The following is a 25,970-nucleotide window of genomic DNA, read 5'->3' on the forward strand; positions in this document are numbered from 1 at the left end:
GCACAATCAAGGGTATGAACGGCAGAAGATCGCCTCACCGGCATCAGGGGGTCCCTGAAAGCAAGGGCGTTATTAGCTCATGGATACGAGGTCTACGCGTGGCCGAGCATCTGACGGAGAAGTTAGCCGATCGACTATCGAAGTTTGTTGACAGCGACAAACCGGGGGAACACGCGGGAGGTCGATCATTTGCGGACAATAAACTAGCCCACTATAAGGTGGATCTTGGTTCAATAGTAGATCCATATCTTCAGAAGCGGCCGGCCTGTCCTGCATGATGTATTTCTTCAACAATGTTCTGGAAGCTTGTGCATTGACCACTCGGGCTGCTCCCCCCAGGAGGCGAGAAGTGGTGCCCCATTGTGGAGCTGATATCTCACTCATCGATTTTGTCATGTAAAGTTGTTTGAGTTCATGGTAGATGCTACTTCCACCGGTGGCTGTGAAGGTTCTCATTCTGGCAAATGCGGAATTTAAACCATCCCTGGAAGTTCTGATTTATCATCTCGAGCCCCTATTCCGTATCCCCGTGACATAGGTGCTCAATAGTCTCGCGAGGTGATGGGTATTATGGGATGACTCCAATGTCCAGACAAACAGACTAAAGTGGAACCTTAGATATCAAAAGGCCATATGGATCTCAGTGTCTCTTCATCCTTCACAGGCTCATCTGGATCGTCGATTTCAGGATTAGTCAATACGGCCTGCAACATTCCATCAAACATCCCATGATGCGCTGTCTGCGCCGCCTCCCAGTCACCCGTTGGCACCCAGCCATCAGTGGCTGCGTTGAGCAAGCCTGCCAGATCATAACGCAGATTATGCGCTGCTTCAAAAAGTCTATACTTCTTCTGATGATCTGCCACTTCATGCGGTGGAGGGACTGCGTAAGGACATGGTCCTGCAAAGCCTAGCTTTCCCCAGTTTTGAGATGTGTCAATCAGGTCGTGGTGTAGTGCCGCAGCTCTATCCTTCCACGTCCTGTAGCTGTAGCGAAATGGTCGAAATAGATTTTCATCCATCAATCTCGGCTTTGAAAGCGTGGGTATAAGAAATTGGGTGCAGACATCAAATGCCCTAGTGCAGACCTCATTCTCCGTTGCAAAGTCGGGAATCTCATCTGCATACCAGAACGCCGGCTCAATGCTAGCGGCCTGCCAGTCAATGATAGCCGTTATCTCAGAAGGATCATCCTCTGAGACAAATATGTTCCTCTTGTGAAGGTCTGGGTGAAACAATACTGGTGTCGCACAGTCCTTTATCCGGTAATCCTGAGACATGCATCTCATCAGGTCTCGCGTCTGAGCTAGAAGCATCTTGTGTGTTTCGACTGAGCCATGATACATCGGTCGTCGTTTCGTTTCCGAGTCCACAGCCGGAAGCCTCGATAGACCAGCATCAATAAGGCCATCACAGTATTCATAAAGGTCATTCCCTAGTCGTTGGTTAGCCAGTACTGACGCCATGGGGTTGATTTTGATAACCCACAGGGCCCCCGGTTGGGTTTTCTATCAAGTGAAGCCTGGCCTCTTCCAAGGTCACAATTCCAGTATCTCGTTCCACAATGTGGTCCAATACAAAAGTCTCCGTCAAGCACACGCCTGTTGTCGGGGCCTACGGGACTGCGTATAGGATACAGACTCCCAAACCACGGAAACTGTAGGTCAACCACTTCTTTAAGCTTCCGGTAGATTGCGTCTATACACTTGATACGTTTTTTATCGTCCATTTCATGCCACTTCTTGTGCAACTGAACACCAGTTGCATGCTCCATGATGATGTATTCGCTGCCAATCGGATTATCGATGCTCGTGGCATCGTTGCTCCAGTCGAGTATCTTGGGTATAGGAACGGTAGTATTGGCTTGCACTGAAGAGCAGAGTGCACCATAAGCCAGTGAAGCGAAAGAATGATGAGAGGAACTTACGATATTCGATCGTTGCGATCTCAGAGCTGGTCGTCAGCTGTGCCGGGCCAGCCAGCGAAAACGGAAGTCTTGCGACCACTCGCTTATCGTTGTCCAGTTCAAACATGAAGACCCGGTTGAAGCCACCTTCCAATTTTTGACACTTCGTGATCGTACTTGCACCTGGCGATAGAGTCAGGACCTTGCGACGGAGGGCATCAAAATCGAATTGAATGTAGCGAGAGGCTCGCTCCTCCTCGTCATTTCGAAGCCAGCGCCCACTAGTGTAATTATATGGATCGAGATCTAGGTGTACACCATTGCGATCATGATCATGATCTGTTGGTGTCGAGTGACCGTAAGAAATCGGTGTATGATACATCCGCAAATCTCCCCGGGCTTTCCTCGTAGCCGTTGAGTGCCGATAGCATGCCTTGTCCGCCACGCGGAATGTGTGTCGTCTAACGAGCCCTGTTGTTGTCGAAAGGAAGAAAGGGGGTAGTCGCCGGCGCGTAGCATGAGCCATTCTTAACGATTGCTGCATCATATTCCAGAAGATGCAAGTTGGAAAGAGAAGCAGAGGGAAATAGGGAAGGGGAAAGGAACGCTCTTATCCTCCGAAGCCTAGAGTCAGTCATACGTATATGGGAAACCGATCGAAGGGGCGGATGAAGATGTTTGTCTGGTATTCGTTGGCTCCCTAGCAATAGACAGTGGACTTTGGTGACATAGAATATAATTCTCTTTTAACAATGAGGATGAGATATAATACTCCTTGAGCCTTGTAACATTCTAGTCGCAGGGATCATAGTCCACATCATTATAGTACCGGGAAATATGCGGATGCAAAGGAACCGAGGAGTAGGGAGTGACAGCAATCCAACGGTCCCGAACTCCCGGGATGACAGTCCCCGCTCGATGGGTGCCTTGTTCAAGCGCCCGGCAGGCAAGGATGCTTGCTTGCTCCTTATCGGTGTCCCCGCCGACAGCATTATGCACCCTGATAGGCACACTTCTCCGATCTGACTTAAACGTGGTAGCCTTGGAGACACGTAAGTATCGACTCCATCCTTCTTAGCCACCTTGCGTCCCCCCTGGGGTGTCCCTCACTTCTCGGCCATCATCAAGACGAAACCCGATCTGTAATTCTACTGAGAGTCCTTATACCTCCGTCTACAGCATCATGGCATCCATGAACCAAGTTGTTACTGGTTATGCCGCTCGTCGAGCGAAACTAGAAGCCAGTCAAAATCCCTATGCCAAGGGCATCGCCTGGGTTGAAGGACAACTCGTTCCCCTCAGGGAGGCCCGCATCCCCCTAATCGACCAAGGCTTTCTGCGCAGTGATTTGACCTACGATGTCATCGCCGTCTGGGACGGCCGGTTCTTTCGCCTAGACGACCACCTCTCTCGACTTGAATTGGCCTGCGTGAAGTCGCGTCTCAAGTTGCCTATATCCCGCGATGAAGTGAAGGAAACCCTGGTTAGGATGGTCGCGCAAAGCGGTATTCGGGACGCATATGTGGCTCTGATTGTGACGCGGGGACTGCAGAGCGTTCGCGGTGTCAAGCCGGAGGATTTAGTAAACAACCTGTACATGTTTGTGCAACCCTATGTCTGGGTCATGGATCCAGAGGTCCAACGGATCGGTGGAAGTGGTGTTATTACGCGAACTGTTCGTCGGGTGCCCCCAGGGGCTATCGACCCTACCGTGAAGAACTTACAATGGGGTGACTTGACTCGAGGTATGCTCGAGGCTGCGGATCGAGGTTCCATGTACCCGTTCTTGACGGACGGAGATGGCCATCTCACGGAGGGATCCGGTTATAATATTGTTCTGATCAAGGACGGCGCGATTTATACGCCTGATCGCGGGGTGCTACATGGTGTCACCAGGACAAGTGTCATTGATGTTGCACGAGCTTGTGGGATCCAAGTTCACCTCGAGGCTGTGCCGGTCGAGTTGGCGTATCAGTGTGATGAAATTTTCATGTGCACGACAGCGGGTGGAATCATGCCCATCACAGAGTTGGATGGGAAGCCTGTGAATCGGGGGCAGATTGGTCCGGTCACGAAGAAGATCTGGGACGGGTATTGGGCTATGCATTATGACCCAGCCTACAGCTTCGCAGTCAGATATGATGATGAATCAAAGGCCAAGCTGTAATTGTAGGGAAGTAACAATGGCCGAGATTCAGATATTGCATACTCGTAGCGAGGTTTCCGGTTTGGCGCCTTTCTTTCGTGGTCTTGTAAGTCCCCGTCAAATGTAGGTTTCCATATGTCTACCGTAGATAGTATATCCACTCCTGGGGTGATATAAACTTTCTCAATGACCAAACATTATCGTGACCGAGTATTTGGAAAGGTTCCCCGAGAGGCGATGACTGATGGAGACGACCAAACCGGCTGTAGATCAGTACCGTTACTTGTCTCTGGGCTAGATAAAGCGACTCTATGCAGGACCAATTTGAAGACTTTAGGATCAGCATGAACATGAGAACTCTGACACCTAAATTATAGAGGACCTCACTGGAGCAGATCGATATCGACTCCAAAAATAACCGAATGGACAAGATTGAAGACGACGGCATCACTCTGCTGGCACCCAATGGGCATGACCTCAGAGTCATTGACTCGATGTACTTGCTATGGCGACTCATGCGGGAGCAAGATGACTGAAACAATCAGAGCACATTCAAATGGAAGGTAATGATGATAAGCAAGCAATTCCAAAGAAGGCCTGGTGGGTTGTCCAGACTGAATCTGGTCGGGTAAGTGGAGGAAACGAATCGGTAGTAACCGGGGTAGATGACGAAGTTGAAAGAGCTCAGGAGATTTCTTTGTTTGTCGACAACAGTGTGATTAGCCAGCTGCTCGGTTACGATCATGCCATCCCCGGATTAGTGCTATCCTCCTTGCCAGGTTCTCCCTTCCTACTCCTTCCCAATTCCTCCTTGGGTACTTAAATTTGTCAAGCAATAACAAGGGGAAAAGCGAAAAGTATGTGAGTAGTTCGTGTGTCATGGCAATGGCTAGACATGACTGTCGGCGCGAATCTTACTTCCTGCCGTCTTCACCATTCCCGCATGGAAGGCTCAGAGCAGGTAGGTCTGACTGTTGGAAAGCGATTGGGAGCGCCCTGGCACCTCGCAAAAGAGTTTCGAGTTTATACGGTCCCATAGTATAAGGTAGATTGTATATTTTGAAACTATTACTTTCAATGTTTCTCGGCAATGAGACTGTCGGCCGGTAGCAGGATGGTCAAACCTGTTGAATATCTGTTATTAACAGATATTTCGCTCTGGAGCTCTTCTTTAAAAAGAAGGAATCAGAGTTACTGTGCTCGTCTCTCATTAGTTTTGACTGTCCTCTTTGCCATTGTCCGTAGATGGGCAGGATCGGTGATCAGAAGGGCATGAGGGTCAACCGCAGTATGGAGATATCGCGATACGATCTCGAGTCTGGTATACCACTCTGACTACGTCAGGATATAGAGATCACGAATTCGCGATTGGCTGTCTTTTCCGTTTCTGAATCCCACGCGCGTCATATTCCGGATGGCGGAGACGGAGAGAGTAAGTAGAAAAGGAGGAAGTGGAAAGAGACGGCGAGAGCAGCTGACTTCAGTTATCTCATCCTCGCCTCTTTTCCGCTCCGTCAACCCATCTGCCTCTCGACTCCTTTCCCGATCATATCATCCTATGCATGCATTAGAAATGGTTTCATTCCTTCGTCGAAGAATTCTATCGACAGGGATGAGAAAAGTCCGAAATTGCTGGCTATTCCGGCCGAAGGAAACCACGAATCAACATCGGGAAAAGACTATAAGCAAGATGTTATAGTGCGCTCTTTTTCTCTCCCTGCCAATATCCCGTGGAAGGGAAAGGGAAATGCTGGACGGTCTGTCATAAGCAAGAAAACCGTTCCCCATGACGATCGAATGCGTGAAGAGTTCAAATTCTCTGCAAGGAGAGACATCACTAGTTACAGAGTGTTAGTTGTCTGGTTCATACCCTTGCTGTCTTGATGAATATCTGGTCCGCCTTTTTCTTTGCTTCTTTTTTTGTTCCGCTTCTTCGTGGTGCCTTTTTTCTTTTTCTCTTCGCGCAAGACATACATAAGCGCGGCACTAGGACTAGTCTGCGTGGCCAAAGGCGCTGGATCGCTTGCTGACAAGGTTTCTGTTGCTTCTTAGTCTTGCCTCTGCGAAGCTCTACGCCGTTTGTTGATGAACCGGCTTAGACGCATCAGATGGAAATATTATAGAGTCGTCCGGCAGGGATACTGGGCAACTCTCCTACCCCATAGTATTGCATTCTCGACTGACCATGCAGCTGCTGTCCATCTCCAACCCCGATCGCACCAACCGGAAAGCGAAGCATCACCACCGCTTTTCGAGCCTGTCGCACGACGCTAAAACCGCCGATCCCTGCAAGATCCCCCAACTGCCTGAGAGGGGGTTGTCTTCCCTCGCCCCTTTAGGTCCCCCCAATGGCTCCCGCCTCAACGAGCCTGCATTTGCTTTAGCCCATATCACACAAGCCTAGGCAGCCAGGACACGTCTGGAGCCTTCTGCCCGGTACATTGCTGTGTACCGAAATACCGAGGAGCGTGGCGGGAGACATTGGTTGCTCAATTGATTACTCGCGCGCGGTACGGAGTAGATTATTTTTTTTCTGTTTTGGATGGGGTGATAGGTCACAAGGATATTCTGGTGCAACGTCCGTTATCGCATCATCATCCGTTTGGTCTGGTTGTTGTCGACCTCCACCATAGCCCCCCTGCACCAATAGTGGAGAGCGGGAACATAAGGACCAGGAAAGAGCCAGAAGGACCAAACCCCGGCGGGCGTTCAGCTGAGTGAGAGGTACGGAAGGACGGAGTGCGCCTCTGCCTTATCCGCGCGGTCACAAATAAAAGGCGGACAGCCGACAGGACCCTAGCATGAAATCTGACAGGCCGGCATGAAATTAGCGTTCAAGGAGCCACGGTCTAGGATCATTCGGAACCAAGACAAGTCGGAATAAGGTGCACAAGAGTCGCCCGCGAAAGCGATGGTCTCTGAACATCGTCATTCTCCTGGTGTAAGCCACCACTCGAGTGTGTCTCTATGATCCTTACTAGCCGGAGCTACGAGTCAAATCCAGAGACCCCCCAGGTTTTAATGAGTGTCACAATAGACTTTGTTCGCCCACCAACAATCTAGCAACCTGCTTCCTGTTCCTGTTCGCATAAGTATCTCTCTCTCTGTGCCTGGCAGCGACACAACCGTGTTCCTGGGCCAAGTGACGATTTCCCTTCCCCGCCCCATCAGACCAGATCATTCAGTAGCCCGCTATATTCTGGACGACGCCGAGCAGGACGCGAGTAAACGAGATGTCTTCTGGGGATGGCACCAGAAACAATCCACCTGAGGCTTCGGGAGCTGCCAAAGCGGGCTCTCGAAAGAAGATCCGACCCACATACTCGTGCTTAAACTGCCACAAACGCAAAGTCAAGGTATGGTTGTCTTTGAAATCAATACCCATTGTTCGCGGCGCATGCTTTGGGGGCTGGGAGCCGTCTTAAATGCCGAGCAGGTCTCACCATCGTGGTGTCGTGCCCTCCTGACTAACGCGCGACTTGACAGTGCGACCGAGTAAAGCCGTGCGGTGCCTGCTGCCTCCGCGGTACACCGTCCGAGTGCGAATACGGCACCAGCAAGCGGGACCGCCATTACATTCAGCAGTCGGCTTTAATCGAGAACCTTCTTCGGTCCTGTGAGAACCTGAAACAGCAGCTTGCCGAAGCTCGCCAACTCGCCAATCTTCCCGCCATAAAGGACGAAGACGGATCGCTACCGAGCAGCCAGGCGCTCTACTCCATCAAGGAGTCGGACAACTCGGTTGAGGATGGAGACGACTCATTGGACGAATTAGACCTTTCTTCCAAGGCCGCAGACAATCAGTCTTTGGCTTCACCCAACACAGTAGCGCTGGAGGGGCAACGTACACGTAAAGAAAGTACGTGGTTATCATACCCTCCCCGACCTTTGCATATCCCTTTCGCTCACCAGGGTCCAGGTCGTTCCTCCTCTCCACCGTTGTTGAAAGAGAAAGTCATCCTTACTGATCCCAATCTAGCTAACGCATTAATTGAATTTTATGTTGAACGCTTGGTCACTGATTTCAGTCCCCCCCAAGTCAGCGGCACCATCGCGTTACGTGAAGCTCGGTCCTTGCGAGTCTTTTCGCCAATTCTGTGCAGTGCGTTTGAAGCGGCATCTCTCACATTCGCTGGCCGGCGCGATGGAAACCGCTCAGTCGAGGTAGCTGGACACTCGCGTTACCTCCGAGTCTTGCGCTCTCTTCAACATGCTTTGTATGACCCTCAACAGGGCAAGTCGACCGAGGTCCTTGTCGTCGTTCTCCTAGCTACTATCATAGAAGTGAGTCCTGATTGTCGCTTGCGCGATCCCTCGCTAATGTCGCAATAGGCCTTCAAGCAAACATCAAAAGACTCACTTCTCAAGCATCAGCTGGGTGGTTTGGAGCTTTTACGGACTCGAACACCATATCGACATCGACATGGGATTGAGCGCTCTTTGTATGTTGACCTTCGGATGTATTGGGTAAGATAAACCATCACCATTATCCCTAGAAACGAATTTGACAAAGTGACCAGGTCACGGCAGCATTGGTACATCGGAAGCCTACTTTCCTTGCGGAAAAAGATTGGTTGACAGTCCCATGGCCTGGAGACGGACCGGCCAAAGACATCCTTCAACGCCTGCTGGATGTTGCAGTGCATATCCCCGGATATCTTGCCCAAGTTGACGAGTTCTCAGCTCTACTAAAAGGGGGGAACAAGCCCCCATCAGAGCTAGTCAACATGCAGAGTGCCATTTGGGAACGGGCCACCGAACTTCAAGGTCTTCTCCAAGTATGGAAGAACATGTATGCCGACACATACCCGTCAGGCGGGCCATGGGAGGAAAATCCAAGCGAAGCAGACCCAACCGACGACTTCCCCAAATTCAGGTGTCGCAACCCCAGCACAATGCAAGTCATAGTGGGACAAAATATCATGTACCCGGACCTGCTTCTAGCGACATCAATGACCTTCTACTGGGCCTTGGGCCTGATCATCTCCATCACCGATCCAGGACTAGTCAGCGTCCTCGGGCTCCAGGAACGATATCAGTACGCGTGCAACATCTGCCGCAGCATGAAATACTACACCCAAAACATCCCGGGCTGTCTGATCTCACGAGTTATGTTCATCCTCCGCACTGCCTTTGACAATTTCGCAGACGGCATGGTTGAGAAGGAATCAATGGCGGAAATATTCACCTATATCGGTCGGAAATTCGAGCTCCCTGTGTTTTCCAACAAATGCACATCCTCTTCAGTGAAGGGTGAAGGAAAACCATGATTTATTTGTTAATACTTTCCCATACATCCACCTCTCCTTGCATTTCTACCCTGATCCTATCCTTTCGAGCGGATATTCCCATTTCTGATATTGCGAGGAGGGCTTTACGATTGTCATGACCATTGCTTGATCATCACTTCATTTATTCTCATACATAGGCGTTATGGCTGGATGCAGGAGCTGGATGTCAAGCTATTTGCGAGCGTATCTTTCAAAGCAAGCAGTCGCCTAGATATCATTCAATGTTACTTATTTCAATTACTAGCACTGAGAAAAAGAGGTATTCTAGTATACAATTCACTATGATACAAAGTTGTCTCATCCGTTTCCTATGTTGCAATGACAGTACTATATACTAGTATTCAAGTAAGGTTTTTTTTATTTCTTTTTCTCTTTCTCAATAATATGTAGTATATATTTTATTTTTGGATCCTCTTGAGTTGTTCACTGCCTCCGCATTTCCTTGAAAATAGTATCATATAACTATAACTCCACACAGCGATGTGACTACGTACTAACAACAACAATTGAACTGATGAATTGAGTCTAGCATAATATGAATCAAGACATCAGCACAAAAAAAAAAAAAAAACCACTTTAAACCTTTAAACCGAAAGCAAAATTACTTCATCGTACAGAGCATCTCAAGAGACATCATCAATCATCAATAATCATCATCATTAATATACTATTTCCACGTAACGTCATACTAATTTACTAGTTCTTCTAGTACGCTTATAACTTTTTGAATACATTCATGTAGTCCGTTTCACCGGTCCCCAAAGCAGTCCATCCTCTCCCCCAATAATCGCAAAGAAACCTCCCATCACACACCTGGGCTCTGTAAGATGGTAGGGTCTAAAAACGGAGAAGACCTGTCCACCATGCAGGAGAAGGATGTAGAACGAAGAAAGGCCAACAGACAGCGCAGCGCAGCCCACATTATTGTCCTGTGTATGTGGGCCAGCTTACATAGGGGAAGAGGGGGTCTGAGCGGACGATAGGTAGTCATCATTCGATAAGGCAACGAAACAGATCACATGTCGGGGGAAGGGGACGCGGTGTGTTCTGGGTCTGGAATTGCAAATTTTTTCTCTCGCTCACATGACGATGCATGTAGCACGGATCTTGGCTCTTCTTGAGAGTTTTGGTTTGGGGAGGGGGTGGTGTGATTGGTTGAGTTCAAGCCCAGTCAGTCACTGAGAAAAGGAAGCCCCGTTGGCAAATTGTATTCTCTCGAGCTACAGTAAAGAGTGTGCGTGTGAGTGTGCATGGACACAGCGTCAGCCAACGAGCACCTTTCTCAAGGTTACGCAGAGCGTCAGCACGCAGCACTCGGTAACTGGACTAGGGAGAGAGGGAAGAGGGTGGGTTTATTGATTGCTGGGCTGCACACTAAGGGGCATCGCGTCCCCTCTGGGAGATTGTTTTGCTTGGAGCTGGGGCAATGATTGGCGCAACGTTTGTGAATTTCTCCGGCGCCGCTGCGACCGGCGCAATGGTCGGGTGGACGAATCGGGCGGCCCGGTCGGTGGTGGCCCGCAATCTAGTGGCTGGATGCAGTGCAGATGCTGCGGTGCTCCGCAGGTGCGTAGTCGACTGTGTTCTGTGTCATTCGGCTCATACTGCTGTGGAGGATAGACCGGTAACCGTCGGGATCGAGATGAATGCATTTCGTGTGAAGAGATAGTCTCCGGTGTCCTGCGTCATCTGGTGGTTGCTATGGCTGTTGGGCTCAGGCTTGCGCGCGGTGGGTGGTGCGCGGATGGTGAATCCACCTTCGGGGTCCACGGGGAGCCAGTTGGCTGTGAAACGGGTACTTCCATCCGGCATTTCCAGCGGGGTAAGCCCATTTTCCTCCAAGTCCATGGTGAAGCTAATTTCCCTGGACTGGCTTTTGCTATCTCCTTCTGCGTTGCTGAGAGTGGGCAGTGGGTCGCCAAACGAAGGTTGAACCAGTCCATCGTCGAGCGCGTGATGCAGTGAGACCGAGTCGGGGAAGCCAATATCGGGTAGTCCATAGAATTGGACCGGCTCGCCTTGATTGTATTCCCGGTCCCATTCCCCCTCACTGCCACTGTATGACTGTTGGCTCATTCCCGGTGAGCTGCAGGGGTCATCGAGAAGGGGCGACTGGACCAAGTGCAATCGCGAGCTGGGGCTGTCCTGTGATGCTCGCGGAGAAGGTGTACTTGTGGGAATATTCATGTAGAGCGCGCGTTCAGTAGCTAATTGGGATGCCGAACGGAGCAAATCGTCTAGAGAAAAATCGGCGGTGGTGGGCTTGGTATCGGGGGCGGTGTTGAACGACGATTCTCCGAATCTAGTGCAGCGGCCATTGTCAGCGGGAAGGTCCTGGAATCCTTTGATCATGCCATGGCTATGGCGCACACTGGAGGACACACATTGAAGATATTTTGTCCGCCAATTGAGGTACATTCAGAGCATTAGCAACACCCATCGGTTGCGAGGGATGGTAGAGGCCCGAGCCCGTCTCGCCTGTCGCGAAGTCGAATTCTGAAAGCTCCGGGCTCAGCAATTGTGACGATGACAGATCAAATCCGTTGAGACTCAGATGGCTTCCGTAAAACTCCTCATCCGTGAAGTTAGACTCCAGGCCGAGCATCTGAGTGTCGGACGGGCCCATAGAAGTCCATTTCTCGAATTCTTGAGGATGGCTCGTATGCAGCATTGTGGCGAGGTCTTGCGTGGTGATTTAGCTAGTCGAGCGATGGAAATTGTAATGTTATACTGATTCGATCAGATCGTAGGAAGCACTACAGCATAGCATTCAAATGATGAGGAGTGCTGCCTCTGGGGATTTTGTACGGTTGATTGAACTATGGCATGCGCAACGAAGGCCTCGTCGAGAAGCCGCGCACGACGGCGATTGATGCTTATAAGACATACTCCGCAGGTCAATGCAGCAGAGGGGCGTGCTAAATGAATCTTGAAATTGGGTTCGTCATTGTCACTGTTGCTTGAGGAAGTGGGCGACCACGGCCGCAATGGGGTCGGTAAAATACAAACTGGAGCAATCGGACATTGGTGGAGCTTGGATACATTAGAACCCTTGAGGGGAAGCTCAGTGATTTGACGGACTAGGAACCATCTGATCTTCACGGGGCCATGTGGTGTCGCTGAACCTTGCATACCCCATATTCTGGTGTGGCAATTAACCGAGCATCCTCCCCGGCCTGCCGAACTACGGGAATTAAAGGCTGTTAAAGCTGAGCGCCTGTTGGTTCGATTCCCAATGCAATGGCTTTTCTCCCCGCAACGGCTTCGGTTTTTTGGGAATTTAACCGAAAGACCCAGGTTCGGACCGAGCGAGCAACGGCCCGTTCGTCAAATCTGGGGTAAGGGGAAGGGGCCGCCCAACAACCCCGGTCCTTGCACCAAGTGCAGAATCATGCGATGCCCGACTTTAGCGACGGGTTTATGCCTGGAAGCGATGTTTGCTTTGTTAGGAGGAAAGGGGCCTGGCATTTGGGAGGTGGTGTCCAGAAAAAGAAAAAACCGTTTGGTAGATTGTAACCCGCGAGTCAGAACAAACAAGCCAGAGACACCAAAATCAGCATAAATGCTCGTATATGTACAGGGTAACATCGGAGAGCAGTATCCAAGACAAATAATAAATACTACGAGGTACTTTGGGCTGATAGCAGCAGCCGTTGCGATCAATTGCCAATGCCGGGGTAAGGTCCGGCAGATGCAGGCACGGGGCAATGAGCCATAGAGGCGAGCTGGAGCGAGCCCGATTCAGGCAAGGTAATCAACCGAGAGGGAGGGGATACTGTGCCTGCATATGCCAGTCTCTGCGACTGGCCTAGAACCAAGCATGCCCTGGCGGGAGATGATTTAAGCTCTCTCCAGCCGATGGCCTGCGGATGCGGAGCCGATGCAACCGTGCGCTGAAATGGGCATCGGCGCTGTGAGAAACTCTAAATCTAAAGAGCCAACCCAGTGCCCTTTTGGGTCCACCGGTAGAGTGCTAAGACGGCCTTGCGACGATGTCGGATCTCGCTGTGATTGACAGGGCGCCCACGCGCCTGCGCAACGGCGCTCCGCATGACCTGTCGAAAGTTTCGTTGGTATTCAGTGTTCAACGTCACCACACAGGACTCGGTCGCTCGGATCATCACCTCGCACGCATTCAGAATACCCTCCCCCGCTTCTTTCTGCAGCCGCTCCACAATCAGCAAGAGAAGAAAGCTTCCTTGAAGTAATTGAATGCCGAAGAAATACGGCATAAAACTGATATCCGGGTCATAACGTAGGATATGGTCCACCGAGTCTGCCGCATCAAGGGCGTGAGAGATGGTCGAGGCGAACGCGGGGGATGAAGTCCAGAAGTCCTTATCTTCGATCAACGATACAGGATCCCATTTCCCGACAAGAAGAATATGTAGCACATGCACAAGATAAGATGCATACGAGATGACCGTTTGAGTATGCCATGAATAAGCCTGGGCGAGTGAGGGTTCGACTGGTTGTTGATCGGGTTTAGGGGGAAAGGCACTGGATAAGGGCGCATCGGGATCCGACGCAGTGGCAGCAAACGTTGTGAGACTAGCCTTGTAAAGCTCAAGCTGGCGCAGCACTTCACCGACGTGCGCATCCCAGGCGTCCTTTCCATTCAAGCGTGCTCCAAGCATCGGATGGTTACGAGCTTGGTTTAAGTCGATTAATTCGCCAGTAATGGTCATGAGAGGCAGGAAGAAGCCGAAGATAGAGTGGTCATGGCAAATAAAATTGGGGAAAACCCGGCGTTTGTTCTTCTCGCCTGACAGCGGGCACTGTGGTCCATCCGGTTTGGGACTATTGCTGTGGATGTTCCCAGACTGCCATGACCCTTCGTCCAGCGGCAATAAAAGATCCTCGCTTTCAGCGTCGAGTAGAGCAAGGGGGCGATTGTAGCAGAGAGCGAGGTGACGGTCCATGATGTAGAGAAGCCACCATGTCCGACGACGCTCTTCACGGTGCTCTTCGGTAATAGCGCCACGCAATTCGTGGCCACGGTCGCATACGCAATTCAAGCTTGGCCGAGCAGGGTTTGAATAATCGAAAAAGGGGCCCGTGTCAACGCCACTCCATCCCGCAAGTGAATAATCAAATGACGGGCTCGAGCCCTCTGGGTGATTCTCCTCACTAGGCATCACCTCGATCTCCTGATTGAGCTTCAGTTCCCGTGCAAGAGTAAAGGCGGCATGCCACCTAAGATTGGTTAGCTTCCTTGCTCGCTTCGGGTTACTTGAATAAAACGAACCATCGCATGCTGGCGGCCTTTTGTTCGCTTGAAGAGATAATGGATGCCACATGGATGTATGTGATGACATCGTCCAATGATCCTGCAGGGCCGACCAGCCCCCGATCATCACCACCGGCTTCAAATGGGTGGTGCACCGTTGTAGGGGGACCGTCCTGACCGATCGCAGCATGAAGTGGGTCGCTCGCCGCGGCGCCCTCTTGCTCTTTGAATGACACGTGAACCAACGGTCGCAAGAGCCGTAACGTTAGAGCACATAAGAATTGACATATCTTCTTCCTCTGGGGAGGAGATATCGGCAAAGCAAACGCACGGTCATCTAACGCTGCCACCCAAAGCATGCTGGCCAGAAGTGCAGGGCTGCTAGGCCGAGGGGCTTCCCGGCTCAGAAATGATGCCTTTCGTAGAACATAGCAGTGAATGTGATGACACACGGGATGCATATGCGTGGAGAATGCGCTTGTGAAGTACAGGTCGAGAAGATCGTATACTAGCTTTCGAGGCAAGCTCGACTCCAAATATGGCATTACTGGCTGGAGTACTGGATATTTTAGGATTGTTGCCGACGGTGCTGGTGTCTGTCCAAGGCCGGTTATCTTGGAACCCTGAGATGCTGGATCACTGTAACCGGCCAGGTCAACCCCATTCCAGATATCAAAGATTCGAGGAAAAGGGCCTTCCCCAGGGCCGATGCCTGCCAAGGGCTCATAGGAACCTGGAGAGACATGCGTGCCTGCTAGCCATTCCTCTGTCGCATTAACTGTATGCCCTGACTTCCTCGGAGGAAGTGACACATCCGCCTGAGAGCGCCGCTCGTCAATGCTTGGGGCTGACACCGTCACATCATTTGTCGCTGGCGATCTATGGCGAAAAGTCGTAGAGGGAGAGCCATTTGGAACCGGACCAGATCCTGCTTCCGCAGGTGCCGGTGCTGCGGCTTGGGACTCCACAGGTTTGGTCGGCTTTTCAGTGGCAGCATTGGGCTCTACCAGTCGGGATCGCGCAATGCGTCCTCGCTTGCGTCGTTCGCGAGTGAACTCGCATCGGATTTCACTGCGAAGGCAGCGCGAGCAGGGAAAGGCTCGATCGCACCGCACGCGACGCGAATGGCAGGAGTCGCAAGCTATCCGATTCCTTCTCCAACGACGTTTTGTTGAGGCTCCGCCGGTTGGTTCTTCGGTGGCTGCTGGAACGCTGGATGCCTGGGCGTCCCCCGACTGGGCAGTATCCATTTCAGGCCGACATTGGCGATTCCAGAGGTATATGAGGGTATGCAAAAGAATCGCAGTCTGAAAGAATGGGGTTGAGAAGTCAGCAACCGGCCAAGACGAAAGGAGCGAAAGAACCGGTCCTTAGCCCTTACCAGGCAATTACAAGCGGGGAAAGAGACCGAGGCAGTTGTTGATGAGTAACTGGCTTGACATACGTATCCACGACGACAGCTAAGCCTTCTGGGATGCGCCGGTGACAAGACGCAATGCGGATAGAAACCCGTAGAGCAGAGGAGAGGACTTTTCCATGGAGGAAGAAGGGAGCTGAGTGGCAGAGCGCAAAACAGGCCGGGCAGAGCAGAAGCGATCCATCGCGGGGAAACCGTCGGGGCTGGACTCCGCACGCGCTAAAAAAGGGCCCTAATCCAGAGCCGGGCTACACATGGAGAGCTCTCCAGGGTTCACTGCCCTGGTGGCAAACTCTGGTTTGTCACTAATAGGCCGCGGTGGGGTGTGCCTAATCGAAGTAGTACCTCTAGTACTCTCTGTTTGGGGTGGACGCTATGAAGTCGCTTCCTTGCGAAATCAAAATGCCAATGGTCGGACAGCTGGCACGTTGCCAAGGCTAGTACCAAACTGATAATATATTGCTCCCGCTATTACCAACAAAATTCACCACAGAAATCCCTAGCGGACCGTCCATGTAGCCGAAGTCAGCACAAACTTCAATTGAAGTTGAACGCGGCGGTCTAGTGGCTAGCATCGTACCATCGAGTCAGTATAAGCGACTAGGTTCCTGCAGCTGCATCCGCATCTGCATGTGTACCCCAGCTGTCTGACCCTAGTAATCCGCGTCTCGGAGATCGGCCTCGCCCACTGCCTGTTTGGTAGGTGAGAAGTAAGACATTGTAGCAGATACGATGGGAACTCGTCGTCATCAACAAACTTAATTTTTGTCACTGCCACTGCTTTCTCAACGGTCAGCCGGGTCTCGTTATATATTTAGTACGCAATAGTTTGATCGATCTATCTGACCGGTGCCCACAGTAGGAAAGGCTTGTAGAGACCACATCCAATATGTCAACCAGGACATGGTCGACCGAAGGACGTGGTAGTAAAGAGAGTAACTCGAGGAAGCATGCCAGGGGGAACTCAGAGATGGGGAAGACGACCTTTTGGTTGATGCGAACAAACGAGACAAAGGACGTGACTCGATCACCTGATCTCCCAAAAGACTGGAATTTTCGAAGAAGGCGCGGTTCAAATCTTCTCCAACCGCTGGCTCTCTAGGATCTAGCGTTAGCTCCAAGTAGACACGAAATCTGATGCTCCTACTTTGCTGGGCTCTAACCAGATCCAATCAAGTCCGATAATCGCAGTGAGCGATAGTAAGAAACTATTATGAGTTCTTGCAGGGTCGATCATTTGCTCGAAATGGACACGGGTCACGAACAATAATGCTGGTAAGACTATTCTCCTATTGGGAGGAAGGATGTCTGCCATACTCCTTACGCTCCTTATCCGGCTTGGAGAAGGCTGAAGATGACGACTCTATTCATGAAGAAAATACCGGAAAGCTTTCCTACTTAGTATATTGACTAATTTTGAAGCTTGTGATAAGCAAAAGCTGAGCTATACTGTTGATTGACAGAAAACATGGTCATATTATTACAGATCAGGCTCAACACGTACGCTCCAGAGTAGATTTAGGCGCCCCCCTCCCCGCTTGCACACCATGAACAGGTCGTCAGCGGCCCTGGGCAACCTTCTTATAATTCTCTAACGCACGATCTCGACTCTGAGAATGATCCACTATCGGCCTTGGATAACCATTCCTCTCAGCAATATCCCCAGCTCCTCGGCCATATGGGTCATGAACCGCCGCGCCCTCAACCGCACGTAGTTCCGGCACCCAGTGACGAATATACTCGCCTTCTGGATCAAACCGCTCACTCTGGCGTAGAGGATTAAAGATCCGGAAATATGGCTGGGGATCAACCCCAGTACTAGAACCGAAACCCCAGCCGCCGTGGTTCGAGGCGAAGTCCCCGTCTATCAGGTGTTCCATGAAATATCGTTCCCCTGCACGCCAATCTACCAGAAGGTCTTTCGAAAGAAATGATGAAACGACCATGCGCGTGCGATTATGCATCCAGGCGGCGTGGTTCATTTGGCGCATGGCGGCGTCGACGATGGGATAGCCAGTTTTGCCCTCGCACCAAGCATTGAAGTGATCTATGTTATAAGACCACGCTAAATTTGTAAATTCAGGTTTGAAGCACTTGTTCATACTGGAAGATGATGGTGGTCAGTGTGGATATACAGATACTCAGCAAATATGGAGAAAACACACCATATGAATGGCCAATGAACCAGGACATGCTTATAGAAATCTCGCCAAGCAACCTCGCTAATCCACGATGCATATCCAGTCTGGTTCATACTCAATTGGCCTTTGTTCTTTTTACGGGCCTCAAAAACAGCTGTTCGTGCGCTAAGTGCCCCAGACGCGAAATAAGGGCTTAGCACGGATGTATTCCGCCCCGCGAGTGAGTTTCGCAAGTCATCATAGTCGTTTGCCTTGTCCTCCAGAAACGCCTCCAGCCTACGGAGTGCCTCATGCTCGCCCTCCGGATACAATTCCCTGAATCTTGTCTTTTCTTCCTCAGTGAGCCGCTTGTTCTCCGGTGCAACAGGCACCTCGCAGTCAAAGAGGGTCTTGAAGTACTTGCGTGCATCGCCGGGGTTCGACCCCGGCTCATCCGCAACCTCAAGGTATTCTGGATTCTCATTAAGGAAGGCACACCAGGAGCGAAACCACGGGCTATAGACTGCATACTGTTTCCCCTGTTGGGTGACCAGCTTGCCCGGAGTGACAACGCATGTATCATGTGCTGCTTCAAATCGTATGTCGTTTCTTGCGCACAGTCGTACTAATTTCGCCTCGCGGCGCAATTCATCGACTTCATACTCCAGGTTTGCAAAGAGGTGACTTGCACCCCATTCCTGGCATAAATCTATAATCCTTTGAGGAATATCCTTCCTCCTTTCCTGCGTCTCCATATACAAAGGAATATCCAGCTCATTCAAGTCTCGCCGCAACAATTCTAATGTTCGTAACGTCAGATCCACACGAGGAGCGCTCGACAAATGAGCTGTCAGATCCTCCGGAGAGAGAATATACAAGCCGATGAGAGGCAGGTTGTGTTCTCGCGCAACCTGATATGCCATTTGGAGGCCGCGATTGTCATGTAGTCGAAGATCTGTTTTGAACCAGTGAACGACGGCTGTCTTGGGCTCGATTTTCTGACGTTCATCGAACGTGTCTTCGTATGCCCTCTGTAGGGATTCGATGGGTCGTTCCAGCGTTCCGTTATTGTAAGCCTCGCACCGCTCGTTGCACATCTCAGGGGGATAGAAGTCACGCAGGACGATGCCAAAGTCTTCTGTATCTTTGGCATGGGGATGCGGACGCGTAAGATCGGGCTTTCCGCGTTTATTTGTGTCTGATGAGGCACCATTAATGGCAGAAGTGCTTGATGACTTGCGCTTTTTTGGAGGCATGTCGCTCATTAGCGCTTTGAAGGCGCGTTGCAGAGATACTGTTCTGTAGGTGAGGTATTGTTGGGTATTGACAAGTGACCGGACGCGCAAACTCCGGAAAATCATAGCGCGCTTGATTTTCGCAGAGCAATGGGAAAGGCTGGGTTTCGTTGAGCTCTGGGGTCAGATCGATCGAGGATCTGGACCGCGCCAGGGACGCTGACGTCAATACCCGGGAGGTTATCTCAACCAAACAACATCCCTGCGCTGGGACCTGTTCTAGGTGTTGCTGACAGTGCTTTGAATATTATAGGCTAACTTTTGCCTATTCTTGCAAGGAGTCTGTTAAGTTTGGACTTTGAGTGAAAGAGTCCTTGCGCGACATGGCCTACTCTATTGCTGGTTATAATGTTCCTAGACAGAGGCAGTCATGCACTATGCTGCGCGTTTCAACATTTCAGTTAGGCAAACAAGCAGGTGACCGCACGCTCGTGTGTCAATCATCTTTCGACAGGACTGGGTGGATCTGTAAAATGGGGTCTGGCTTGTTCAATATAGTGAGCAAGTCGTCTTTAGGTCGTCTGGGAACGGGAGTGTTTGGACAGAAGCCGAGCCATTGCCCCACTCCACGATATGATAACGATGCTCATACTAGGTTAATCAGTATCTCTGTATAGAAGGAGATATTGTATTACCTTTCAACGGACCTCTGCGACTAAGTGGCTCAAGGTCCATATGCAGCGATGCACAGATTAATTACAACTTGACCTCAAAGGTAATTGGTGGGTTCGCATTTTCATGAAACTGTATGTGAATCTCATAACCTTGCCTTTGGTGTCTATAGCAGTTCATAGACGGGGTGTTGGGTTCGAGTAGTATTCCCTGCCGATACAAGGGCATCTCGAGGAGAATGCAAATATGAACGGTTCAAGTGTAGGAAAGGATTCTTCATTGATAACTAAGAAGCTTCACTCCGACAGGAAAGTGAAAATGGCATTGCATAGTGCCATGTGTCATATGCCATTGGATGGATAATATTGGGAGAGGCACCGAAGTATACGGAGGACCTTTGCAATCTGTGGGAACTACCCGAAGAGGCAGGCAGGAGAAGGCAAGTGTGGTTATTGATGCCTGAGGCCACCAGGCAGCCGGTGTTGTGACTTTTTGACTTTCCGTGAGTTTCCCCCGCCAAGCACGGCGAAATGAAGAATTTATCCAAAGAGTGGATGACTCCTTTCTGAACAGCAGTCAACAAGTCATTGGTGATGATGTTCTAACTACTTAGTTAGTGCAATTTTGCACCACTATCTTACGTGACATCTACTGTACAATCACGAATAAATGTCTTGATTGTGCTGCCCTTGATGCACGCCCTGCCAATGGCAAGACGGTTTGGAATCTGATGGAAAGAGGCTGAATGAGGGAGACTCTGAGCTATCCCCCCCCAAAGCGGACCACGTCAACCAAATTCAAAAAGCATCCGTGGCATCTTCTTGCCTTGCACTTTCTACTCCACAGCTGGTGTTTAACAAGCCAGTGAATACAAATCACTGTATATCCAACAGCTGCATTGTTTGCATTCGGCCCAGTATTTGTCTCGCTTGCACTTGTGCCTGTGACTACTAGCACGTAGATGGCTGCGCTATTCCTCTTCTGCTTGGGCCTGTTCTGGCTTTAACTCCGATAATTATCTCCGAACACCCAATCGTTATCTCCGGAGGATATTATTCACAGCAGTCATACCTGCCATGTCAATGTTCAGGCCCCCTGGAGAGGTATCATCCTCAGATTCGTCTTCGGACGCGTCCTCGGACGCAAGTCAACATGATATCTCTACGAAAGATTGCGTGCTCGCCCAAGGTACACAGCAGAATAAGGAAAATGGCATTGATGAATCTCGCCTTCTGCAGGACAATGCCCATCGAGACCATGAGGCTGATTCCGGCAAGGTGCTGGGGGGTGATACAAAGGGCCATTCAAACATGGTGACGGCTGCCCTTCTCGAATTCTACTGCCTTACCCGGGCGGCAGACATCCTAAACAAACAGGCGGGCGCCAATGGACAGTACACGCGTGACTCGCCTGAAGTGCGATATCTCGGGAACCAGTTGTACACTCACAAGTCTGCATTCCTATCCTCAGTAGGCGCGGTTTCTCAGGGTATTGAAGGAGATGAATGGGGGGCAACAAGACAGTATTATCGCGACAACCTTGATATGTTGGGCATGTCTATGCTAGACAAACTCAAACTCGACGACATCGGTGGACAGCCATCTGGAATCATAGCAGCAAACGATGCAGGCCCGGGCTTAGAGCAAAGTAAAGCTCTTCAGCCGTGGCCGACCAACCCAAGTTTGAACATGATACACCCCGGACCTAGTGGTGTTGGACTGCCAGCCGGCCAAAAGCAATTACTTGGCCATGAAAACGTCCCTGCCTCACGAAACTTTCCATTCGACCTTACAGCTTTGCTTAATTCGTCAACACATCTTCCAGGAAGCTCGACAGTTGGCTTGCCTCTGCTTCAGCCCAAACCACAACCGCCAAGCAGTCATTTGTCCCGTTACACTATGGAGTTTTCTGAGGTCAAAGTTCTGGGCCGTGGCTCCTTTGGCGAAGTATACCACGTCAAAAATCACATAGACGACCAGGACTACGCAATCAAGAAGATTCCTCTCAGCCAGCGACGACTTCAGCAGCTACAATGTGGCAGTCAGAATCAGCTGGAAAAAATCATGAAGGAGATTAGAACACTCGCTCGACTCGAGCATACCAATGTCGTTCGATACTATGGCGCCTGGGTGGAACGATCTCCCATTTCCGGTTACGCTACTTCGCTGCACGAGGAGTCTGAAGACATCAATTCTGCGCAGATGCAAAGCCGCACTTATAGCATGGGAATGACAGACAGTAAAAGCTTCGGGATCGTTTTCGAACAGTCAGAAACTTCGGATGTATCACAGCATTCATTACAATTGGATCCTGAGTCAAAGGGCTGCAGTGCATATCATCGCCGTCAGAGCCACTCCAGTGTGGGCACCCACACATCAAAGGCATCCACTACACATGGCACCGGGGAAGATGATGAGGTAGAGACCATCCCGCGCAACTTCAGCCTCGCCTCGCAAGACCCGCTGTCTACCTTTGGTGGGACCGATGATGATATTTTCACGGATGGCCTCAGCGAAGATCCATCCAAGCTACAAATTCAGCGCCGATACCGAAGCGCAGCTCAACTGCCCGCTGTTGTTCTGCATATACAAATGTCGTTACATCCGATCTCGCTGAGCTCTTACCTCAACTCACAACCAAGCACAAATACGGAGCACGACAAAACGCTCCCACGGCGCCACTGCTATCATCTGGTGCCTTCTCTAAAGCTAATGCTGGACATAATATCCGGTGTTGATTATTTGCATTCCAAGGACATTGTGCACCGCGATCTGAAGCCAGCTAATATCTTCCTTTGTGCTCCGGACAAGAAGCAATTGGATGGATGTTCTCCCTGTGCAAGCGCGCATGGACCGATTCATAGATATTGCCATCCTCGTATCGGTGATTTCGGTCTCGTCGCAGACATCTCGCACATCAACGATCGCCCTCCAGATGGTTCTTCGACACAGCCACAAGAGGCAGAGATCCACACCGTCGTGGGAACCGAATTCTACCGCCCACCTTTCCACGCCAGCAAGGCAGGAATGGCAGAACGGCCACGCCAGCACGGCAAACCAGCATCCCTATACGTCATTGACGAGACCCTTGATGTATACGCGCTGGGTGTTATTTTGTTTGAACTGGTTTATCCACTCAATACTAAGATGGAGCGCCAGCTCGTTCTCACCGGGCTCACCCGAGGACCACCCGGGCAAACTTCAACCGGACCTATCTTCCCCGAAGACTTCTCACACAAGCTTCACATGGGCTCCATGACCCTTGCTGGTGGAACGTCAGTAGCTGAGTATGTAATGACGTGCATAAAGGGCATGCTTGAGCCAGATCCGCAACAGCGCTGGCGCTCCCCGCAGATTAAGAAGTATTTGGAGAAGCTTCTTTCCGAGGTGCAGGACCTAAGCTAGACCAGTGGTCTGTAGCATGACTTCCGAGAGTTGGAATGTGTCAAGGTAGAGAAGTGATCGATGGATCGATTGATTGGGATTGGCGACGTGCACATGGTCAAGAACATACTGGAGAACTGGAAATGGGTGACGATTAGTGTTGGCAAGGAGAAGGGATCATGTAAATTATCTAGAGGTAAGCATAGCGATGTGCCGAATTAGATTGATAGCATTTCCCTGCATGTTGTTACACAGGCTATTGAATGTTGCGGGACTATTCTGTACAACGTAGACAGCGGCGAACTCCCCGACCGCCACAACCAGCAGGGCCTCGGCGATGCTCCGACCAGCCCGAGCCCCTTCTCCACCGCCGCCAATTTGCGGGGGTTGCAGACCGAGCAGTTACATCTCTTCAATTCATGACTGTGTGGCTACCGCGTCACCCCGCAACGATGATATGCCGAAGCACGCGGGCGATCAGTTCCCCGACCGCGGGCGCTTTCCGTCCATACAACGGCGGTATATATCTCAGCCATATCCAATTCTTCACCCATTCAATCCCTTGCGAGTGTCTTCCTTGTGCACGACCTTCTACCCTACGCATCTCCGATTTCCATTGACCGCCATTGTCTGAGTGGTGAGATTCAGCATAACATCGGATCAACTGCAGGCTTCCATAGCATCCTACTAGCTCCATCGGACAAGATGGCGAGGGAGAGGCAGTTGTCTGCACAGCATATTTCTGAGCACAAGACGCCCGACGACTGCTGGATTGTGGTAGACAACCAGGTGTGGGATGTGACGGATTTCCTGGAAGAGCATCCGGGAGGATCGTCAAGTAAGATCTCGGCGTCAAGGTTTACGACAACTAGAAATCGAGACTGACACGTCAACTCAAGTTATCCTGAAGTACGCCGGACGCGATGCCACCAAAGCTTACTCTGAAGTTCATGCTCCCAGTGTCATAAAGACACACCTATCACCAGAGCGAAATATGGGAGTGCTGGATGAAGCGACAATCAATGAGGACTGGTTGAAGCAACCGCCCACTCAGAGCCCGCCCTTGCTTCTGGAGAATGAAAAGCCACCGCTAGACACCCTGATAAATTCCCATGATTTTGAGCTGGTCGCATCGAAGACAGCCAGTAAGAAAACATGGGCGTTCTATTCCAGTGCTTCGACAGACCTGATTACCCGGGATGCGAACAAGCTGTGCTTTGATCGTATATGGCTGCGACCGAGAATACTAAGAAATGTGCGATCAGTCGACACAAAGACCAACCTGCTTGGCATCAATACCGAGCTTCCGCTCTTCGTTAGCCCGGCAGCAATGGCGAAGCTCATCCATCCAGACGGCGAGTTGGGAATTGCAAAAGCTTGTGAGAACAAAGGCATCTTCCAAGGGGTATGCTCGTAATTTTCCCCCTCAATATTGCCATCACTGCTTTTCCATATTAAACTCCTATATAGGTCTCCAATAATTCCTCCTATCCCCTCGATGAGCTGCGCAGTGCTGCACCATCGGTTAATATGTTCTTTCAGCTATACGTGAACCGCGATCGTGCAAAGTCCGCTGCTCTCCTTCGCCAATGCTCCACCAATCCCAACGTCAAAGCTATCTTCATCACGGTGGATGCCGCCTGGCCTGGGAAGCGGGAGGCAGATGAGCGCGTAAAAGCCGACGAAACATTATCGGTCCCGATGGCGCCATCCAAAGCAAAGAATGACAAGAAAGGTGGCGGTCTGGGACGAGTAATGGCAGGTTTCATTGATGCCGGACTGACCTGGGAGGATATGGCGTGGGTGCGACAGCATACACATTTGCCCGTATGCCTGAAAGGTGTGATGTCCGCTGATGATGCGATCCTTGCTATGGAAGCCGGGCTCGACGGCATCCTGTTGAGCAACCATGGCGGGCGGAATCTCGACACTAGCCCACCCTCCATTGTCACTTTATTAGAGCTACAGAAGCGGTGCCCGGAGATCTTCGATCGGATGGAAATTTACGTCGATGGTGGTATTCGGCGGGGAACTGACATTCTCAAAGCCGTGTGTCTGGGCGCAACAGCGGTTGGAATGGGACGCAGCATGCTGTTTGCAACTAACTATGGACAGGAGGGTGTGGAACATTTGATTGACAGTAAGTGTGCTCTTTATCCAGCTCCTTTTCCTACACTGGGCCAATTTCTGCTTGCTAACAACTCTCACCACCAGTCATGAGAGACGAGCTCGAGACAGCTATGCGCAATGTAGGCATCACTAGCCTCAACGAAGCTGGACCCCACCTAGTCAACACCGGAGATATAGATCACCTGGTCCCCAGCTCAGCCAGCCATCCATACGCACAAATGGTAGCCAAAGGACGACGTCCAATCGGACCCAAGCTATGATACCAATGATGAGTGTTAGCCATAAGCTTTTAGACAGTTTGGTAAATACAGAAACGCATCAGTGCCGCTTAATTAGTCGCAGAGTATCACCATCCCAAGCCACGGAACGTCAGGAATCCTGAATGGGTAGCTTGCGTCTGAAGATTCAATAGAAAAAAAAAAAAAAAAAAAAAAAAAAAA

At 50.8% G+C, this 25,970-nt stretch overlaps 8 protein-coding genes across 8 annotated transcripts; 4 read left to right on the forward strand and 4 right to left on the reverse strand.

The window, feature by feature from the left end:
- Positions 1 to 614: 614 nt before the first annotated feature.
- BO85DRAFT_370916 (phosphotransferase family protein) lies at positions 615 to 2,288 on the reverse strand (the record flags this gene model as incomplete). The annotated part of the gene is made up of 3 exons (XM_025655977.1): positions 615 to 1,435; positions 1,489 to 1,869; positions 1,928 to 2,288. 3 exons carry the CDS (start codon positions 2,286 to 2,288, stop codon positions 615 to 617), a joined length of 1,563 nt encoding a protein of 520 aa, XP_025515844.1.
- A 705-nt stretch (positions 2,289 to 2,993) lies between these two features.
- Positions 2,994 to 4,132, forward strand: BO85DRAFT_289610 (aminotransferase class IV). Its single transcript, XM_025655253.1, has one exon. It carries the CDS (start codon positions 3,090 to 3,092, stop codon positions 4,071 to 4,073), a length of 984 nt encoding a protein of 327 aa, XP_025515845.1. The 5' UTR covers positions 2,994 to 3,089; the 3' UTR covers positions 4,074 to 4,132.
- A 3,153-nt stretch (positions 4,133 to 7,285) lies between these two features.
- On the forward strand, positions 7,286 to 9,322 carry BO85DRAFT_438158 (Zn(II)2Cys6 transcription factor domain-containing protein; the record flags this gene model as incomplete). Its single annotated transcript, XM_025658658.1, has 5 exons — positions 7,286 to 7,408; positions 7,539 to 7,911; positions 8,032 to 8,336; positions 8,385 to 8,519; positions 8,573 to 9,322. The coding sequence occupies 5 exons, from the start codon at positions 7,286 to 7,288 to the stop codon at positions 9,320 to 9,322; spliced, it is 1,686 nt and encodes a 561-aa protein (XP_025515846.1).
- A 1,395-nt stretch (positions 9,323 to 10,717) lies between these two features.
- On the reverse strand, positions 10,718 to 12,090 carry BO85DRAFT_468571 (uncharacterized protein; the record flags this gene model as incomplete). The annotated part of the gene is made up of 3 exons (XM_025662273.1): positions 11,728 to 12,090; positions 10,973 to 11,645; positions 10,718 to 10,921 (listed from the first exon to the last, which is right to left on the reverse strand). Exons 1-3 carry the CDS (start codon positions 12,012 to 12,014, stop codon positions 10,718 to 10,720), a joined length of 1,164 nt encoding a protein of 387 aa, XP_025515847.1. The 5' UTR covers positions 12,015 to 12,090.
- A 735-nt stretch (positions 12,091 to 12,825) lies between these two features.
- On the reverse strand, positions 12,826 to 16,109 carry BO85DRAFT_468572 (C6 transcription factor). Its single transcript, XM_025662274.1, has 3 exons — positions 15,955 to 16,109; positions 14,592 to 15,880; positions 12,826 to 14,539 (listed from the first exon to the last, which is right to left on the reverse strand). Exons 2-3 carry the CDS (start codon positions 15,821 to 15,823, stop codon positions 13,273 to 13,275), a joined length of 2,499 nt encoding a protein of 832 aa, XP_025515848.1. The 5' UTR covers positions 15,824 to 15,880; positions 15,955 to 16,109; the 3' UTR covers positions 12,826 to 13,272.
- A 1,440-nt stretch (positions 16,110 to 17,549) lies between these two features.
- On the reverse strand, positions 17,550 to 19,471 carry BO85DRAFT_459152 (deoxyribodipyrimidine photo-lyase PHR1; the record flags this gene model as incomplete). Its single annotated transcript, XM_025661631.1, has 2 exons — positions 17,550 to 18,093; positions 18,156 to 19,471. The coding sequence occupies 2 exons, from the start codon at positions 19,469 to 19,471 to the stop codon at positions 17,550 to 17,552; spliced, it is 1,860 nt and encodes a 619-aa protein (XP_025515849.1).
- Positions 19,472 to 20,704: 1,233 nt separating this feature from the next.
- BO85DRAFT_449044 (putative protein kinase) lies at positions 20,705 to 23,657 on the forward strand. The gene has a single exon (XM_025660075.1). It carries the CDS (start codon positions 21,094 to 21,096, stop codon positions 23,419 to 23,421), a length of 2,328 nt encoding a protein of 775 aa, XP_025515850.1. The 5' UTR covers positions 20,705 to 21,093; the 3' UTR covers positions 23,422 to 23,657.
- Positions 23,658 to 23,831: 174 nt separating this feature from the next.
- BO85DRAFT_420295 (FMN-dependent alpha-hydroxy acid dehydrogenase) lies at positions 23,832 to 25,970 on the forward strand. Its single transcript, XM_025657890.1, has 4 exons — positions 23,832 to 24,238; positions 24,300 to 24,805; positions 24,871 to 25,540; positions 25,615 to 25,970. The coding sequence occupies exons 1-4, from the start codon at positions 24,106 to 24,108 to the stop codon at positions 25,788 to 25,790; spliced, it is 1,485 nt and encodes a 494-aa protein (XP_025515851.1). The 5' UTR covers positions 23,832 to 24,105; the 3' UTR covers positions 25,791 to 25,970.

Source organism: Aspergillus piperis (assembly GCF_003184755.1).
Source record: "Aspergillus piperis CBS 112811 unplaced genomic scaffold BO85scaffold_8, whole genome shotgun sequence".
NCBI classification, from domain to species: Eukaryota; Fungi; Ascomycota; class Eurotiomycetes; order Eurotiales; family Aspergillaceae; genus Aspergillus; species Aspergillus piperis.

Coding starts and splice junctions, on each gene's coding strand:
- BO85DRAFT_449044 (XM_025660075.1), top strand. CDS start 21,094: ATGTCAATGTTCAGGCCCCCTGGAGAGGTATCATCCTCAGATTCGTCT.
- BO85DRAFT_468572 (XM_025662274.1), bottom strand. CDS start 15,823: ATGGATACTGCCCAGTCGGGGGACGCCCAGGCATCCAGCGTTCCAGCA. Junction 14,540..14,591: donor AAGGCCGCCAGCATGCGATG/GTTCGTTTTATT, acceptor AACCAATCTTAG/GTGGCATGCCGCCTTTACTC.
- BO85DRAFT_420295 (XM_025657890.1), top strand. CDS start 24,106: ATGGCGAGGGAGAGGCAGTTGTCTGCACAGCATATTTCTGAGCACAAG. Junction 24,239..24,299: donor GCATCCGGGAGGATCGTCAA/GTAAGATCTCGG, acceptor CGTCAACTCAAG/TTATCCTGAAGTACGCCGGA. Junction 25,541..25,614: donor TGTGGAACATTTGATTGACA/GTAAGTGTGCTC, acceptor TCTCACCACCAG/TCATGAGAGACGAGCTCGAG.
- BO85DRAFT_289610 (XM_025655253.1), top strand. CDS start 3,090: ATGGCATCCATGAACCAAGTTGTTACTGGTTATGCCGCTCGTCGAGCG.